General features: G+C 46.3%; 1 protein-coding gene across 1 annotated transcript in view; it reads right to left on the minus strand.

The window, feature by feature from the left end:
- Nucleotides 1–1277: 1277 nt before the first annotated feature.
- LOC137377255 (protein FAM180A) overlaps nucleotides 1278–18141 on the minus strand; it is an 86380-nt gene continuing 69516 nt past the window's right edge. Inside the window, exon 3 of the mRNA XM_068046799.1 lies at nucleotides 1278–7789. Coding sequence (XP_067902900.1) covers nucleotides 7454–7789 — 336 coding nt within the window. The 3' untranslated portion in view covers nucleotides 1278–7453. The remainder of the gene's footprint in view (nucleotides 7790–18141) is intronic.

The following is an 18141-nucleotide window of genomic DNA, read 5'->3' on the forward strand; positions in this document are numbered from 1 at the left end:
TCTGGGAGAATGGTCTGTGACAATGGTCAGTGACAATGGTCTGGGGCAATGGTCAGGGACAATGATCAGTGACAATGGTCAGTGACAATTGTCTGGGGCAATGGTTACTGAAAATGGTCAGTGACAATGGTCTGTAACAATGGGCTGCGACAATGGTCTGGGACAAAGATCGGTGACAATGGTCTGGGACAACGGTCCGTGACAATGGTCAGTGACCTTGGTCTGGGGCAATGGTCAGTGGCAATGGTCAAGGACCATGGTCTGGGGCAATGGTCAGTGGCAATGGTCAGTGACCATGGTCTGGGAGAATGGTCTGTGACGATGGTCAGTGACAATGGTCTGGGGCAATGGTCTGGAACAATGGTCAGTGACAATGGTCTGGGGCAATGGTCACTGAAAAATGTCTGGGGCAATGGTCCGTGACAATGGTCAGTGACAAAGGTAATTGACAATGGTCTGGGACACTGGTCAGTGACAATGATCTGGGACAATGGTCTGGGACAATGTGCAGGGACAATGGTCAGTGACAATGGTCTGGGACAATAGTCAGTGATAAAGGTCAGTGACAATGGTCTGGGACAATGGTCAGTGACAAGGTCTGGGACAATGGTCTAGGACAATTGTCAGGGACAATGGTCAGTGACAATGGTCTGGGGCAATGGTCAGTGACAATGGTCAGTGACAAAGGTCAGTGACAATGGTCTGTAACAATGGGCTGCGACAATGGTCTGGGACAAAGGTCGGTGACAATGGTCTGGGACAATGGTCCGTGACACTGGTCAGTGACCATGGTCTGAGGCAATGGTCAGTGGCAATGGTCAGTGACCATGGTCTGGGAGAATGGTCAGTGACAATGGTCAGTGACAATGGCCTGAGGCAATGGTCTGGGACAATGGTCAGAGACAATCGTCTGGGACAATGGTCAGTGACAATGGCCAGTGACCATGGTCTGTGATAATGGTCAGTGACCATGGTCTGGGAGAATGGTCATTGACAATGGTCTGGACAAAGGTCAGTGACAATGGTCTGGGACAATGGTCAGTGACAATGGCCTGGGACAATGATCTGTGACAATGGTCAGTGACAATGGTCTTGGTCTGGTCTATTACCGGTAGAAGGTCTATGTATCTGTGTAATCAGGAAAAGTATAACTTTAGTTGAAGGTGGTAGTAGCATTTAATAAGCACAGTAAATTCTACGATACGTAGGAATTATTCTAAGTTAATTAAGGAAGCAATTAAAGCAAATTAACTAATAGCATAAGTAACAATGGCAGGACAGGTGTTATGTTGCAACTGTGGTATGTGGGAGCTCCTGAATGCCAAGACGATCCAGGACAATGACATCTGCAGAATGTGTGAGCAGCTAGAGGAATTACGGACCAGGATTATTGATCTGGAAGCCGAACTGCAAACACTGTGCAACATAAGGGAGGGGGAGAAATACCTGGACAATTTGTTCCGGAGGACGGTCACACCTCTTAGAACAGGGGCATCTGTTTTGGTCAGCAGTGAGGGACAGGAGGATGTGACAGTGAGTGAGGCAGGAAAAGGGACCAAGCAGATGGTCGTGGAGGAGCCTCAGACTTTGCAATTGTCAAACAGGTTTGAGGTGCTCTCAACTTGTGTGGATGACTGCAGGGTGGATGCGCAGACTCGTCATGGCACTGGGTACAGGAAGCCATTCATGTGGGAGGAGCAAAAAGAAATATAATGGTAGTAGGGGATAGTATAGTGAGGAGGATTGACACTGTTCTGTGCAGTCGAGAGCATGAGTCCAGAAGGCTTTGTTGCCTACCCGGTGCCAGGATTCAGGACATCTGCTCAGGGTTGAACAGGAACTTGGAGCGGGAGGGGGAGGATCCAGTTGTCGTGGTCCATGTAGGTACCAACAACATAGATAGGTCTAAGAAAGAGGTTCTGCTTAGACAGTATGAGGAATTAGGCAACAAATTGAAGAGCATAACCTCAAGGGTAATAATCTCCGGATTATTACCTGAGCCACCTGCCAATTGGCAGAGGACACATAAGATTAGTGAAGTAAATACATGGCTCAAAAATTGGTGTGGGAGAAGTGGGTTTAGGTTCGTGGGGCACTGGCACCCATACTGGGGAAAGTGGGGGCTGTACCATTGGGACAGTCTGCACCTGAACCATGCTTGGACCAGTCTTCTAGCAAACAGTATAACTAGGGAAGTAGAGAGGGCTTTAAACTAAACAAGGGGGGATGAGGGATCAAGCTTGGGTAGATGTAACAAATCAAGGCAGGAGAACAGAATAGTAATATGGGAAATGAAGGTCAGAGAATGGCAGGAACGGACAGAGAGAAAAGAAGCTAAGAACACACCAACAGTCAAGATTATGTGTTACAAGGATAACAAAAAGACAAAACTAAAGGCTCCGTATCTGAATGCACGTAGCATTCATAACAAAGTAGACAAACTGATAGTGCACATTGAAGTAAATAAATACAATCTGATAGCCATTACGGAGACATGGCTGCAGGATGACAAGGATTGTAACAAGGATGGCATTGGTGCAGTAGTTAGAGATGACCTTGGTTCAAGAGATCCGGATGTAGAATCGATTTGGGTGGAGATGAGGAATAGTAGGGGAAAGAAGTCACTAGTGGGTGTGGTCTACAGGCTCCCTAACAGTAACAATGTAGGACAATGAGATAAAGGGATGGCAATAATCATGGGTGATTTTAATCTACATATAAACTGGAAAAATCAGATTGGTGATTGTAGCCTGGATGAAGAGTTCATAGCATGCTTTCGAGATAGTTTCTTACAGCAGCACATTCTGGAACCAACCAGAGAGCAGGTTATATTAGAGTTGGTATTGTGTGATGTGACAGGGTTAATTAATGATCTCAGAGTAAAGGCACCTCTAGGTAGCAGTGACCACAATATGATTGAATTTTACATCCAGTTTGAAAGAGAAAAGAGTGGGTCTAAGACTAGTATTTTAAACTTAAATAAGGGCAATTATGTGGGCACGAAAGCTGAGCTAGCTGAAGTGAACTGGGTTACTAGGCTAGGAGATAAATCAACAGAGAAGCAGTGGCAGACATTTAAGGGGATATTTCTGAAAACTCAGAATAAGTATATTGCTACTACAAAGAAAAATTCTAAGGGGAGGACCCACCATCCATGGTTAACTAAAGAAGTTAAGGAAAGTATCAAACTTAAGGAAAAGGCATATAATTGTGCAAAGATGAGTGACAGGTCAGATGATTGGTCAGAATATCAAGAATGGCAGAGAATGACTAAAAGATTAATCAGGAGAAAGAAATTAGAGTATGAGAGGAAGCTAGCTAGAAATGTAAAAACGGATAGCAAGAGTTTCTACAGGTATTTAAAAAGGAAAAGAGCAAGTAAAGTGAGTGTTGGTCCTCTAGAGAGTGAGAATGGGGAGTTAATAGTAGATAATAAGGAAATGGCGGATGAAATGAACAAATATTTTGCTTCTGTCTTCACTATAGAGGATACAAAAATCATTCCCATAATAGCTGTAAATCAGGAGGTGGAAGGAAGAGAGGAACATTGTGAAATTACAATCACCAGGGAAGCAGGTCTGACCAAATTGATGGAGCTGAGGGCTGACAAGTCCTGACTGAATTCATCACAAAAAGCTGGTATGCAGATACAGCAGATAATAAAGAAGGCTAATGGAATGCTATCCTTTATTACGAGAGGAATTGAAAATAAAAGCAAGGATGTTATGCTTCAGTTATACAGGGCATTGGTGAGACCACATCTCGAATACTGTGAGCAGTTTAAGGAAGGATGTGAATGCGGTGGAGGCATTTCAGGTGGTTTATTAGATTGATACCTGGAATGAGTGGTTCTTCTTATGAGGAAAGGTTGGACAGACTGGGTTTGTCATTGAATATTTTTAAGCTGGAGGTAGATAGATTCTTGTTAGGCAAGGGAATCAAAGGTTATCAGGGTAGATGGGAGTGTGGAATTCGAGACAGATATGACCATTAAATGGCGGAACAGGCTTGAGGGGCTGAATGGCCTACTTCTGCTCCTAATTCGTAAGGTTGTATGGTATGGTTGTATGGACAGTGGTCAGTGACAATGGTCAGTGACATTGTTCTGGGGCAATGGTCTAGGACAATGGTCAGTGACATTGTTCTGGGGCAATGGTCTAGGACAATGGTCAGTGACAATGTTCTGGGGCAATGGTCTAGGACAATGGTCAGTGACATTGTTCTGGGGCAATGGTCTAGGACAATGGTCAGTGACAATGTTCTGGGGCAATGGTCTAGGACAATGGTCAGTGACATTGTTCTGTGGCCATTCACCAATCACTAGGACCTCCCAGATTGCTTGACATATGTAATTGGACAAATTTCTCACAGAAATAATTCCTAGAAAGCGTGATTAAAAGCTTGAGCTTGAGTGATATGTTTTCATGGAGGATCTTAAAGCAGGAAAGGAGGGTGTGAAGAGGCAGAAGGATTTAGCATATTGCCTAGATGCTGAAGCCATGGTGTAGGCTGGTGCATCAAGCGGTGTAGGGTAGTGATGCACTAGAGGCCATGTTCAGAAGAAGAGACAGTAAAAGTGATGTTGTAGAAGGAGGTTACAGAGACGGGCGCTGGCAAGCCATTGGGGGATTTGAACACAAGGGTAACCATTTTAAATTGGAGAGGTTGCGAAATTAAATTCCAGGGTCATTCAGTGAGAATAAGGGTGATGGGTGAATGGACCTTGGTGCAGGATAGAATAGCAGAATTTTGGAAAGGCTGAAGTTTGGGAATGACGTCTCCGGACGCGCACACAAATATGGGGAGAAATCCGGCTTGTGGTTACCCGTTCTGTAGCTGTGTAATCCCTGTGTCACAAAGCCAATGACACTATCTTCCAGCTTAGAAAGGGCAGTCAGTGAAGTTTGCAGCAAACACTTAACTGAGTCGTATGATGATCCCAGAGCTGGTTTTCTGACAAGAGTGTTAACCTTTTTATTTTAAATAAGTCAGTCTTTCCCCTAAAACATTAGCCAGAGGAGAGTCACATGATGTATCTTCCTGATTACGTCACCAGCAGTCTTTCTCAGCTTGCATCTGATGAAGGCTAGTATACCATTTGCCTTCCTAATTGCTTGCTGCACCTGCATGCTGGCTTTTTGTAACTCATGAACAAAGACTCTCAGATCCCTTTGGACATCAACACTTCCCAACCTCTCACCATTTAAGAAATACTCCTCCTTTCTGTTTTTTTTCAACCAAAGAGGGTCATTTCACACTTATTCACATTATATTCCATCTACCATGTCCTTGCCCATTCACTTAGTCTGTTCAAGTCCCCTTGAAGCCTCCTTGCATCCTCTTCACAATTTACATTCCCTCCTAGTTTTGTGTCATCAGCAAATTTGGAAATATTACATTTGGTCCCCACATCCAAATCATTTATATAGATTGTGAACAGCTATGGCTCATGCATTGAGCCTCTACCTCGCCCCTCATAGAGGTGTTAGTAGTTAAATGATATGATTGAAGTCAAATAAAACCATAGGCTGGGGGAGGGGATCATGGAAGGGAAGATTTTAAAGAAAAATAAAGTTCCATTTTTGTAGCGCTGTCTATAAGCTCTGAAAACACAAAGCTGTCTCCAACCAGTGAAGGCCTTTTGAAATGTCTTTTGTTATGAGAGTGCTTCTATTTTTTGTAAATGGTAGTTGAATTACGGACATAGATTCATCTGGAAGTTTGAAGAGATGCTGAACTTCGTGTTTTTTAAAAAGAGGTCACCAGAAGATTTCCTGGACTTGGCTTGTAAACAAGCCCTTACTGAAAGGCACCTGTTTTCAGATAAAATACCAGCTTGTGGTTTTGACTTGGAGAAGATGTTTACAGAGAAGTGACAGGTCAAGATTTATAGGAGGCAGGAGGCTTGATTCTTGTGACATTGTTTTTTTTTTAGAGATACAGCACTGAAACAGGCCCTTCGGCCCACCGAGTCTGTGCCGACCATCAACCACCCATTTATACTAATCCTATATTCCTACCACATCCCCACCAGTCCCTCTATTTCCCTACCACCTACCTATACTAGGGGCAATTTATAATGGCCAATTTACCTATCAACCTGCAAGTCTTTGGCATGTGGGAGGAAACCAGAGCACCCGGAGGAAACCCACGCAGACACAGGGAGAACTTGCAAACTCCACACAGGCAGTACCCGGAATTGAACCTGGGTCGCTGGAGCTGTGAGGCTGCGGTGCTAACCACTGCATCACTGTGCCACCCCTGTGCCGTTTTGGTTTCACTTTGGACAGTGACTTGGAGTGTAAACTGCTTGGAAAACAGTTGGGTTTTGCCTGCCAAGGAAACCCAGCTCATCTCTTTCTCTCCCTTTGAAAGAAACCCTGTGTGCCCAGTGTGTCAGTCTCCTCTTTCCTTCTATATTTGAAGAAACCCTGCGTATCAAATGTGTGGGAACTGAAACCCTTTTTGCCACATTTCTGCTGTAAGGCCTGAATGAAACCTCTGTTGCTGTATTTCCTGGAAAGCCTACCCAAACTGATCTTCAACATTGCCTGAAAAGAACTGTTCGAGGAAGATTCCAGATACAGCTGTCTGTATGTATCTGGAATGCGAAACCAAAAACAAAGGACATCTTTACATATTTTCTCATTTTTTTCCAGGAATTAGCAAGTATTTCACCCAAGTGTTTTTTTCTGTCTGCTTTTTTTGTAAGAGCTCTAAAACAAAAATCCCTTGATTTTTCTGGTGAACCAATGTCTGTGTGTATGTGTGTATGTGTGTGTGTGTGTGTGTGTGTGTTGGGGGGGGGGGCGCTAAGGTACAAAGGGAATGTTTATACTTCAATCTGTGTGTTTGTGTTTTGCTTCATTACTGGTTACAACTTGTTTTATGATAAACTGATAATTTTGTTGTTTATTAAAGAAACCTGGTTGGTATGTTTTATTCTGGGAAAAATAGAGTATATGATTGACCGTATCGGTAACTGGGAAAATTGTGGAGAAGTGGGATTAGAATAAACAGTGCACTCCTCCCACCTCGGTCACAACACTTTGCAATTGTAAAGTAGGGAAACGTGAGCTGGAGAAAATAGAGAATTGTGATTCCAGGGAAAAGGTTTGGTGACATTTGTTGTTGAATTAGGAGAACATAACAAATGTAATTGTGGGGACAGGAAGTCCCTCAGTCTCTGGAAAAATGTGTTGCTTGGCAACCTGCCGTCTGCCTTCCTATTAATACTCTGTATTACAGAATCAGCAGCAAACTATCAGGATAGGAGAATGACACATTCTGGAAGAGCTGGATAGTGATTGGCCAATCCCATCATATCATGGAGAAAATCTTTGTTCTTTTCAGTGATTCACGTCCTTATATAAATGTTTTAGAATCTTAATTATGAGAAAGAGAAAGATACTGTATCCTTGGAGACTGGGCTCTGAAGGCAGTAGGCGAGAGACTAACACATAACCACCTTCCCTGACAGGTCATGGGTTATTGCAGCCACCAGCTGACAGAACAGGTCACCCCAGGCCTGCCTGTCTGTCTGATTGCTGCTCTGGGCTCGGTGGGCTGTGTAGACTGACGCCAGGAGCAGTTGTTCAAAAGTGTCCATTTCTAAAGTTTCCCCTGTGCTTGAAGCATCGGCCAGCCTTTTCCGGATGGCAGAGGGCGTCTTTGGGACATGAGTGTTCACTATCCTGTGGAAGACACTAGCTGAGTGCATTGAAGATAGTTCCTCATCCTTCAGAGTTACAGTGTTGCTGTCATCAATTGTCAGGCCCCCGAACAAGAACTGAAAAAACAGAAACAGTTACACAGGAATAAAACATCACAATCCCTCCATACAAAGTCACACGGATTTAGTATTTAGTTACTTTCATAATACTGTGCGCTGTGTCCCATAGATCAGTTTAGTATCAGATAATTTAACAATATAGATCGGTTCCAGGAGGTTGGTAGATGGGGACCCATGCTCAAAAAAGCCCTGGATCCAAACTTCTATGATCAACCCAGGTCTGGATCTGAACTCTGTGATCAACTCAGCCCTGAGTCCATCCCATGTTCCTGACATACAAGTCATGTCCTGAGTGTTCTCTCTGACAGCTGGCACAAATTTCCTGGCCTCTTCACCCATCCAGTCTGGGATAATGTGCATGAGCTGCAGCAATCGAAAGAGGCAGTACATTGCTAGGAGCTGATTCCTCCCTGCCAGTGTAACACCATGTTCCTTTACCACAGGTAATCAAAGCGTCCAACACAATACTGACCGCTAACACAGTGCAGTAGGAGCAGCTCCCAGCAATACTGACCGCTAACACAGTGCAGTAGGAGCAGCTCTCAGCAATACTGACCGCTAACACAGTGCAGTAGGAGCAGCTCTCAGCAATACTGACCGTTAACACAGTGCAGTAGGAGCAGCTCCAAGCAATACTGACCGCTAACACAGTGCAGTAGGAGCAGCTCCCAGCAATACTGACCGTTAACACAGTGCAGTAGGAGCAGCTCCCAGCAATACTGACCGCTAACACAGTGCAGTAGGAGCAGCTCCCAGCAATACTGACCGTTAACACAGTGCAGTAGGAGCAGCTCCCAGCAATACTGACCGCTAACACAGTGCAGTAGGAGCAGCTCCCAGCAATACTGACCGCTAACACAGTGCAGTAGGAGCAGCTCCCAGCAATACTGACCGTTAACACAGTGCAGTAGGAGCAGCTCCCAGCAATACTGACCGTTAACACAGTGCAGTAGGAGCAGCTCCCAGCAATACTGACCGCTAACACAGTGCAGTAGGAGCAGCTCCCAGCAATACTGACCGCTAACACAGTGCAGTAGGAGCAGCTCCCAGCAATACTGACCGCTAACACAGTGCAGTAGGAGCAGCTCCCAGCAATACTGACCGCTAACACAGTGCAGTAGGAGCAGCTCCCAGCAATACTGACCGCTAACACAGTGCAGTTGGAGCAGCTCTCAGCAATACTGACCGTTAACACAGTGCAGTAGGAGCAGCTCCCAGCAATACTGACCGCTAACACAGTGCAGTTGGAGCAGCTCCCAGCAATACTGACCGCTAACACAGTGCAGTAGGAGCAGCTCCCAGCAATACTGACCGCTAACACAGTGCAGTAGGAGCAGCTCCCAGCAATACTGACCGCTAACACAGTGCAGTAGGAGCAGCTCCCAGCAATACTGACCGCTAACACAGTGCAGTTGGAGCAGCTCCCAGCAATACTGACCGTTAACACAGTGCAGTAGGAGCAGCTCCCAGCAATACTGACCGCTAACACAGTGCAGTAGGAGCAGCTCCCAGCAATACTGACCGCTAACACAGTGCAGTTGGAGCAGCTCTCAGCAATACTGACCGTTAACACAGTGCAGTAGGAGCAGCTCCCAGCAATACTGACCGCTAACACAGTGCAGTTGGAGCAGCTCCCAGCAATACTGACCGTTAACACAGTGCAGTTGGAGCAGCTCCCAGCAATACTGACCGCTAACACAGTGCAGTAGGAGCAGCTCCCAGCAATACTGACCGCTAACACAGTGCAGTTGGAGCAGCTCCCAGCAATACTGACCGCTAACACAGTGCAGTTGGAGCAGCTCCCAGCAATACTGACCGCTAACACAGTGCAGTAGGAGCAGCTCCCAGCAATACTGACCGCTAACACAGTGCAGTAGGAGCAGCTCCCAGCAATACTGACCGTTAACACAGTGCAGTAGGAGCAGCTCCCAGCAATACTGACCGTTAACACAGTGCAGTAGGAGCAGCTCCCAGCAATACTGACCGCTAACACAGTGCAGTTGGAGCAGCTCCCAGCAATACTGACCGCTAACACAGTGCAGTAGGAGCAGTTCCCAGCAATACTGACCGCTAACACAGTGCAGTAGGAGCAGCTCCCAGCAATACTGACCGCTAACACAGTGCAGTAGGAGCAGCTCCCAGCAATACTGACCGCTAACACAGTGCAGTTGGAGCAGCTCCCAGCAATACTGACCGCTAACACAGTGCAGTAGGAGCAGTTCCCAGCAATACTGACCGCTAACACAGTGCAGTTGGAGCAGCTCCCAGCAATACTGACCGCTAACACAGTGCAGTAGGAGCAGCTCCCAGCAATACTGACCGCTAACACAGTGCAGTTGGAGCAGCTCCCAACAATACTGACCGCTAACACAGTGCAGTAGGAGCAGTTCCCAGCAATACTTACCGCTAACACAGTGCAGTAGGAGCAGCTCCCAGCAATACTGACCGCTAACACAGTGCAGTAGGAGCAGCTCCCAGCAATACTGACCGCTAACACAGTGCAGTAGGAGCAGCTCCCAGCAATACTGACCGCTAACACAGTGCAGTTGGAGCAGCTCTCAGCAATACTGACCGTTAACACAGTGCAGTAGGAGCAGCTCCCAGCAATACTGACCGCTAACACAGTGCAGTAGGAGCAGCTCCCAGCAATACTGACCGCTAACACAGTGCAGTTGGAGCAGCTCTCAGCAATACTGACCGCTAACACAGTGCAGTAGGAGCAGCTCCCAGCAATACTGACCGCTAACACAGTGCAGTAGGAGCAGCTCCCAGCAATACTGACCGCTAACACAGTGCAGTTGGAGCAGCTCCCAGCAATACTGACCGTTAACACAGTGCAGTAGGAGCAGCTCCCAGCAATACTGACCGCTAACACAGTGCAGTAGGAGCAGCTCCCAGCAATACTGACCGCTAACACAGTGCAGTTGGAGCAGCTCCCAGCAATACTGACCGCTAACACAGTGCAGTAGGAGCAGCTCCCAGCAATACTTACCGCTAACACAGTGCAGTAGGAGCAGCTCCCAGCAATACTGACCGTTAACACAGTGCAGTAGGAGCAGCTCCCAGCAATACTGACCGTTAACACAGTGCAGTAGGAGCAGCTCCCAGCAATACTGACCGCTAACACAGTGCAGTTGGAGCAGCTCCCAGCAATACTGACCGCTAACACAGTGCAGTAGGAGCAGTTCCCAGCAATACTGACCGCTAACACAGTGCAGTAGGAGCAGCTCCCAGCAATACTGACCGCTAACACAGTGCAGTAGGAGCAGCTCCCAGCAATACTGACCGTTAACACAGTGCAGTAGGAGCAGTTCCCAGCAATACTGACCGCTAACACAGTGCAGTAGGAGCAGTTCCCAGCAATACTGACCGCTAACACAGTGCAGTAGGAGCAGCTCCCAGCAATACTGACCGCTAACACAGTGCAGTAGGAGCAGCTCCCAGCAATACTGACCGCTAACACAGTGCAGTAGGAGCAGCTCCCAGCAATACTGACCGCTAACACAGTGCAGTAGGAGCAGCTCCCAGCAATACTGACCGCTAACACAGTGCAGTAGGAGCAGCTCCCAGCAAGCTGTCAGCCATGGAGATTGAACACAGTGTCGCAGTATATTCTCCAGCCAGCTGTGGTTGCTGATGTGAAAGGCAGCTGCAGGAATGCTGAGCACTGGCAGGACACCCAGGACTGCTCAGTTCCGAGCTCTCAATCTCAGCAGTTCAGAGTATGGCCCTTCTCCCTCTCCCCCACACCCTGATGCCATTACTGGGGCAGTCACCAATGCTAAATTGAGATGGCAATGCCAACCAGTTAGTCTAGATATGACATGGTAGCTGCTTCAGACTCTTACATACCTGATTACTTATGCAGATCACATGAACAGATCAAGTTCAAGTGCGCATACACAGACTTTGACAGATGTTTATAGAGGAGGTCATGTACAAGCACAGAGGATTGCCATGAATCTGGTCTGACTTTGATAAACTGAAAGGAACCATCTGTGAGCTGCTGCTGAACTTCACTGTGAATTTCCATTGAAAAACAGGCTCAGAGTCTGAGAATGGAAACAGAGAGAGGGATCCAAGGAAACAGTTCTGGAAAAAGCACACAGGAACACTGCCAGCTTGAATTAACCATTACATCGTAGACAGCTATCTGCCTCTTAGGAACTTGAAAATGGATGTTCCTATATGTAAGTGTGTGTGTGTGAGTATATCAGTGTGTGTGTGTGTGTGTGTGGCTGTGTCTGCGTGACTGTATCCCTGTGAGTACGTATTTCTGTGTGCATATATTTGCGTCTGTGTATATGTGTGTGTGTGTTTGTGCGTGTGTGTCTGGGTGAGTGTGTGTCTGTGTGAGTGTGTGTGTCTTTGTGAGTGTGTCTGTGAGTGTTTGTGTCTGTGTATGTCAGTGTAAGTGTATGTGTCTGTGTGTGTCAGTGTAATTGTATGTCTCTGTGTGAGAGTGTGTGTTTGTGTGAGTGTATGTGGCTGAGTATGTGTGTCTTTGTGAGTGGGTCTGTGTGTGTGTCAGTGTAAGTGTGTGTCTCGATGTGAGAATGCGTGTTTGTGTGAGATGTGTCAGTGAGCCTGCGTGTCTGTGTGTGTCAGTGTAAGTGTGTGTCTCCGTGTATGTGTGTATAAGTGTGTGTCTGTGTGTGTGAGTGCGTGTGTGTGTCAGTGTAATTGTGTGTCTCTGTGTGAGAGTCTGTGTTTGTGTGAGTGTATGTGTCTGTGGTTGTGTGTTTGTGTGTGAGTGTACGTGTCTGTGGATGTGTGTTTGTGTGTGAGGGTGTATGTGTCTGTGAGTGTGTGTTTGTGTGTGAGTGTTTGTGTGTGAGTGTGTGTTTCTGTGTGAGTGTGTGTGTCTGTGAGTGTGTGTCTGTGAGTGTGTGTTTGTGTGTGAGGGTGTATGTGTCTGTGAGTGTGTGTTTGTGTGTGAGTGTTTGTGTGTGAGTGTGTGTTTCTGTGTGAGTGTGTGTGTGTCTGTGAGTGTGTGTCTGTGAGTGTGTGTTTGTGTGTGAGTGTTTGTGTGTGAGTGTGTGTTTCTGTGTGAGTGTGTGTGTCTGTGAGTGTGTGTCTGTGAGTGTGTGTTTGTGTGTGAGTGTTTGTGTGTGAGTGTGTGTTTCTGTGTGAGTGTGTGTGTCTGTGAGTGTGTGTCTGTGTGAGTGTATGTGTCTGTGAGTGTGTGTTTCTGTGTGAGTGTTAGTGTCTGTGAGTGTGTGTTTGTGTGTAAGTGTATGTGTCTGAGTGTATGTGTCTGTGAGTGTGTGTTTGTGTGTGAGTGTTTGTGTCTGTGATTGTGTGTTTCTGTGTGAGTGTGAGTGTCTGTGAGTGTGTGTTTGTGTGTAAGTGTATGTGTCTGAGTGTATGTGTCTGTGGGTGTGTGTTTGTGTGTGAGTGTATATGTCTGTGGGTGGGTGTTTTTGTGTGAGTGGATGTGTCTGTGAGTGTGTGTTTGTGTGTGAGTGTATGTGTCTATGGGTGTGTGTTTGTGTGTGTCTGTGTGTGTTTGTGTGAGTGTATGTGTCTGTGAGTGTGTGTTTGTGTGTGAGTGTTAGTGTCTGTGAGTGTGTGTTTGTGTGTAAGTGTATGTGTCGGAGTGTATGTGTCTGTGAGTGTGTGTTTGTGTGTGAGTGTTTGTGTCTGTGAGTGTGTGTCTGTGGGTGTGTGATTGTGTGTGAGTGTATATGTCTGAGTGTATGTGTCTGTGAGTGTGTGTTTGTGTGTGAGTGTTTGTGTCTGTGAGTGTGTGTCTGTGGGTGGGTGTTTTTGTGTGAGTGTATGTGTCTATGGGTGTGTGTTTGTGTGTGAGTGTATGTGTCTGTGGGTGGGTGTTTCTGTGTGAGTGTATGTGCCTGTGGGTGTGTGTTTGTGTGTGAGTGTATGTGTCTGTGAGTGTGTGTTTGTGTGTGAGTGTTTGTGTCTGTGAGTGTGTGTTTGTGTGTGAGTGTTTGTGTCTGTGAGTGTGTGATTGTGTGTAAGTGTATGTGTCTGAGTGTATGTGTCTGTGAGTGTGTGTTTGTGTGTGAGTGTTTGTGTGTGAGTGTGTTTGTGTGTGAGTGTGTTTGTGTGTGAGTGTGTGTGTCTGTGAGTGTGTGTTTGTGTGTGAGTGTATATGTCTGTGAGTGTGTGTTTGTGTGTAAGTGTATGTGTCTGTGAGTGTGTGTCTGTGTGGGGGTGTGTGTCTGTGAGTGTGTGTTTATGTGTGAGTGTATGTGCCTGTGGGTGTGTGTTTGTGTGTGAGTGTGTGTTTCTGTGTGAGTGTGTGTGTGTCTGTGAGTGTGTGTCTGTGAGTGTGTGTTTGTGTGTGAGTGTTTGTGTGTGAGTGTGTGTTTCTGTGTGAGTGTGTGTGTCTGTGAGTGTGTGTCTGTGAGTGTGTGTTTGTGTGTGAGTGTTTGTGTGTGAGTGTGTGTTTCTGTGTGAGTGTGTGTGTCTGTGAGTGTGTGTCTGTGTGAGTGTATGTGTCTGTGAGTGTGTGTTTCTGTGTGAGTGTTAGTGTCTGTGAGTGTGTGTTTGTGTGTAAGTGTATGTGTCTGAGTGTATGTGTCTGTGAGTGTGTGTTTGTGTGTGAGTGTTTGCGTCTGTGATTGTGTGTCTGTGGGTGTGTGTTTGTGTGTGAGTGGATGTGTCTGTGAGTGTGTGTTTGTGTGTGAGTGTATGTGTCTATGGGTGTGTGTTTGTGTGTGTCTGTGTGTGTTTGTCTGTGTGAGTGTATGTGTCTGTGAGTGTGTGTTTGTGTGTGAGTGTTAGTGTCTGTGAGTGTGTGTTTGTGTGTAAGTGTATGTGTCGGAGTGTATGTGTCTGTGAGTGTGTGTTTGTGTGTGAGTGTTTGTGTCTGTGAGGGTGTGTCTGTGGGTGTGTGTTTGTGTGTGAGTGTATATGTCTGAGTGTATGTGTCTGTGAGTGTGTGTTTGTGTGTGAGTGTTTGTGTCTGTGAGTGTGTGTCTGTGGGTGGGTGTTTTTGTGTGAGTGTATGTGTCTATGGGTGTGTGTTTGTGTGTGAGTGTTTGTGTCTGTGAGTGTGTGTTTGTGTGTGAGTGTTTGTGTCTGTGAGTGTGTGTTTGTGTGTAAGTGTATGTGTCTGAGTGTATGTGTCTGTGAGTGTGTGTTTGTGTGTGAGTGTTTGTGTGTGAGTGTGTTTGTGTGTGAGTGTGTTTGTGTCTGTGAGTGTGTGTCTGTGAGTGTGTGTTTGTGTGTGAGTGTATATGTCTGTGAGTGTGTGTTTGTGTGTAAGTGTATGTGTCTGTGAGTGTGTGTCTGTGTGGGGGTGTGTGTCTGTGAGTGTGTGTTTATGTGTGAGTGTATGTGCCTGTGGGTGTGTGTTTGTGTGTGAGTGTATGTGTCTGTGGCTGTGTGTTTGTGTGTGAGTGGTTGTGTGCGAGTGTCTGTGTGTGTCTGTGGGTGTGTGTTTATGTGTGAGTGTGTGTTTGTGTGTGAATGTGTGTGTCTGTGAGTGTGTGTGTGGTTGTGTGTGTTTGTGTGTGAGGGTGTATGTGTCTGTGAGTGTGTGTTTGTGTGTGAGTGTTTGTGTGTGAGTGTGTGTTTCTGTGTGAGTGTGTGTGTGTCTGTGAGTGTGTGTCTGTGAGTGTGTGTTTGTGTGTGAGTGTTTGTGTGTGAGTGTGTGTTTCTGTGTGAGTGTGTGTGTCTGTGAGTGTGTGTCTGTGAGTGTGTGTTTGTGTGTGAGTGTTTGTGTGTGAGTGTGTGTTTCTGTGTGAGTGTGTGTGTGTCTGTGAGTGTGTGTCTGTGTGAGTGTTTGTGTCTGTGATTGTGTGTTTCTGTGTGAGTGTTAGTGTCTGTGAGTGTGTGTTTGTGTGTAAGTGTATGTGTCTGAGTGTATGTGTCTGTGGGTGTGTGTTTGTGTGTGAGTGTATATGTCTGTGGGTGGGTGTTTTTGTGTGAGTGGATGTGTCTGTGAGTGTGTGTTTGTGTGTGAGTGTATGTGTCTATGGGTGTGTGTTTGTGTGTGTTTGTGTGAGTGTATGTGTCTGTGAGTGTGTGTTTGTGTGTGAGTGTTAGTGTCTGTGAGTGTGTGTTTGTGTGTAAGTGTATATGTCGGAGTGTATGTGTCTGTGAGTGTGTGTTTGTGTGTGAGTGTTTGTGTCTGTGAGTGTGTGTCTGTGGGTGTGTGTTTGTGTGTGAGTGTATATGTCTGAGTGTATGAGTCTGTGAGTGTGTGTTTGTGTGTGAGTGTTTGTGTCTGTGAGTGTGTGTCTGTGGGTGGGTGTTTTTGTGTGAGTGTATGTGTCTATGGGTGTGTGTTTGTGTGTGAGTGTATGTGTCTGTGGGTGGGTGTTTGTGTGTGAGTGTATGTGCCTGTGGGTGTGTGTTTGTGTGTGAGTGTATGTGTCTGTGAGTGTGTGTTTGTGTGTGAGTGTTTGTGTCTGTGAGTGTGTGTTTGTGTGTGAGTGTTTGTGTCTGTGAGTGTGTGTTTGTGTGTAAGTGTATGTGTCTGAGTGTATGTGTCTGTGAGTGTGTGTTTGTGTGTGAGTGTTTGTGTGTGAGTGTGTTTGTGTGTGAGTGTGTTTGTGTGTGAGTGTGTGTGTCTGTGAGTGTGTGTTTGTGTGTGAGTGTATATGTCTGTGAGTGTGTGTTTGTGTGCAGGTGTATGTGTCTGTGAGTGTGTGTCTGTGTGGGGGTGTGTGTCTGTGAGTGTGTGTTTATGTGTGAGTGTATGTGCCTGTGGGTGTGTGTTTGTGTGTGAGTGTGTGTTTCTGTGTGAGTGTGTGTGTGTCTGTGAGTGTGTGTCTGTGAGTGTGTGTTTGTGTGTGAGTGTTTGTGTGTGAGTGTGTGTTTCTGTGTGAGTGTGTGTGTCTGTGAGTGTGTGTCTGTGAGTGTGTGCTTGTGTGTGAGTGTTTGTGTGTGAGTGTGTGTTTCTGTGTGAGTGTGTGTGTCTGTGAGTGTGTGTCTGTGTGAGTGTTTGTGTCTGTGAGTGTGTGTCTGTGGGTGTGTGTTTGTGTGTGAGTGTATATGTCTGAGTGTATGTGTCTGTGAGTGTGTGTTTGTGTGTGAGTGTTTGTGTCTGTGAGTGTGTGTCTGTGGGTGGGTGTTTTTGTGTGAGTGTATGTGTCTATGGGTGTGTGTTTGTGTGTGAGTGTATGTGTCTGTGGGTGGGTGTTTGTGTGTGAGTGTATGTGCCTGTGGGTGTGTGTTTGTGTGTGAGTGTATGTGTCTGTGAGTGTGTGTTTGTGTGTGAGTGTTTGTGTCTGTGAGTGTGTGTTTGTGTGTGAGTGTTTGTGTCTGTGAGTGTGTGTTTGTGTGTAAGTGTATGTGTCTGAGTGTATGTGTCTGTGAGTGTGTGTTTGTGTGTGAGTGTTTGTGTGTGAGTGTGTTTGTGTGTGAGTGTGTGTGTCTGTGAGTGTGTGTTTGTGTATATGTCTGTGAGTGTGTGTTTGTGTGTAAGTGTATGTGTCTGTGAGTGTGTGTCTGTGTGGGGGTGTGTGTCTGTGAGTGTGTGTTTATGTGTGAGTGTATGTGCCTGTGGGTGTGTGTTTGTGTGTGAGTGTATGTGTCTGTGGCTGTGTGTTTGTGTGTGAGTGGTTGTGTGCGAGTGTCTGTGTGTGTCTGTGGGAGTGTGTTTATGTGTGAGTGTGTGTTTGTGTGTGAGTGTCTGTGTGTGTGTGTTTGTGTATGAGTATATGTGTCTGTGGGTGTCTGTTTGCGTGTGTGTGGTTGTGTGTGCGTGGTTGTGTGTGAGTGTGTCTGTGAGTGTATGTTTGTGTGTGTGTCTGTGGGTGTGTGTTTGTGAGTGTGTGTTCTGTGGGTGTGTGTTTGTGTGTGAGTGTTAGTGTCTGTGAGTGTGTATTTGTGTGTAAGTGTATGTGTCTGAATGTATGTGTCTGTGAGTGTGTGTTTGTGTGTGAGTGTTTGTGTGTGAGTGTGTGTCTGTGGGTGTGTGTTTGTGTGTGAGTGTATATGTCTGACTGTATGTGTCTGTGAGTGTGTGTTTGTGTGTGAGTGTTTGTGTCTGTGAGTGTGTGTCTGTGGGTGGGTGTTTTTGTGTGAGTGGATGTGTCTGTGAGTGTGTGTTTGTGTGTGAGTGTATGTGTCTATGGGTGTGTGTTTGTGTGTGAGTGTATGTGTCTGTGGGTGGGTGTTTGTGTGTGAGTGTATGTGCCTGTGGGTGTGTGTTTGTGTGTGAGTGTATGTGTCTGTGAGTGTGTGTTTGGGTGTGAGTGTTTGTGTCTGTGAGTGTGTGTTTGTGTGTGAGTGTTTGTGTCTGTGAGTGTGTGTTTGTGTGTAAGTGTATGTGTCTGAGTGTATGTGTCTGTGAGTGTGTGTTTGTGTGTGAGTGTTTGTGTGTGAGTGTGCTTGTGTGTGAGTGTGTGTGTCTGTGAGTGTGTGTCTGTGGG

Source organism: Heterodontus francisci, chromosome 14, assembly GCF_036365525.1.
Source record: "Heterodontus francisci isolate sHetFra1 chromosome 14, sHetFra1.hap1, whole genome shotgun sequence".
Taxonomy (NCBI): Eukaryota; Metazoa; Chordata; class Chondrichthyes; order Heterodontiformes; family Heterodontidae; genus Heterodontus; species Heterodontus francisci.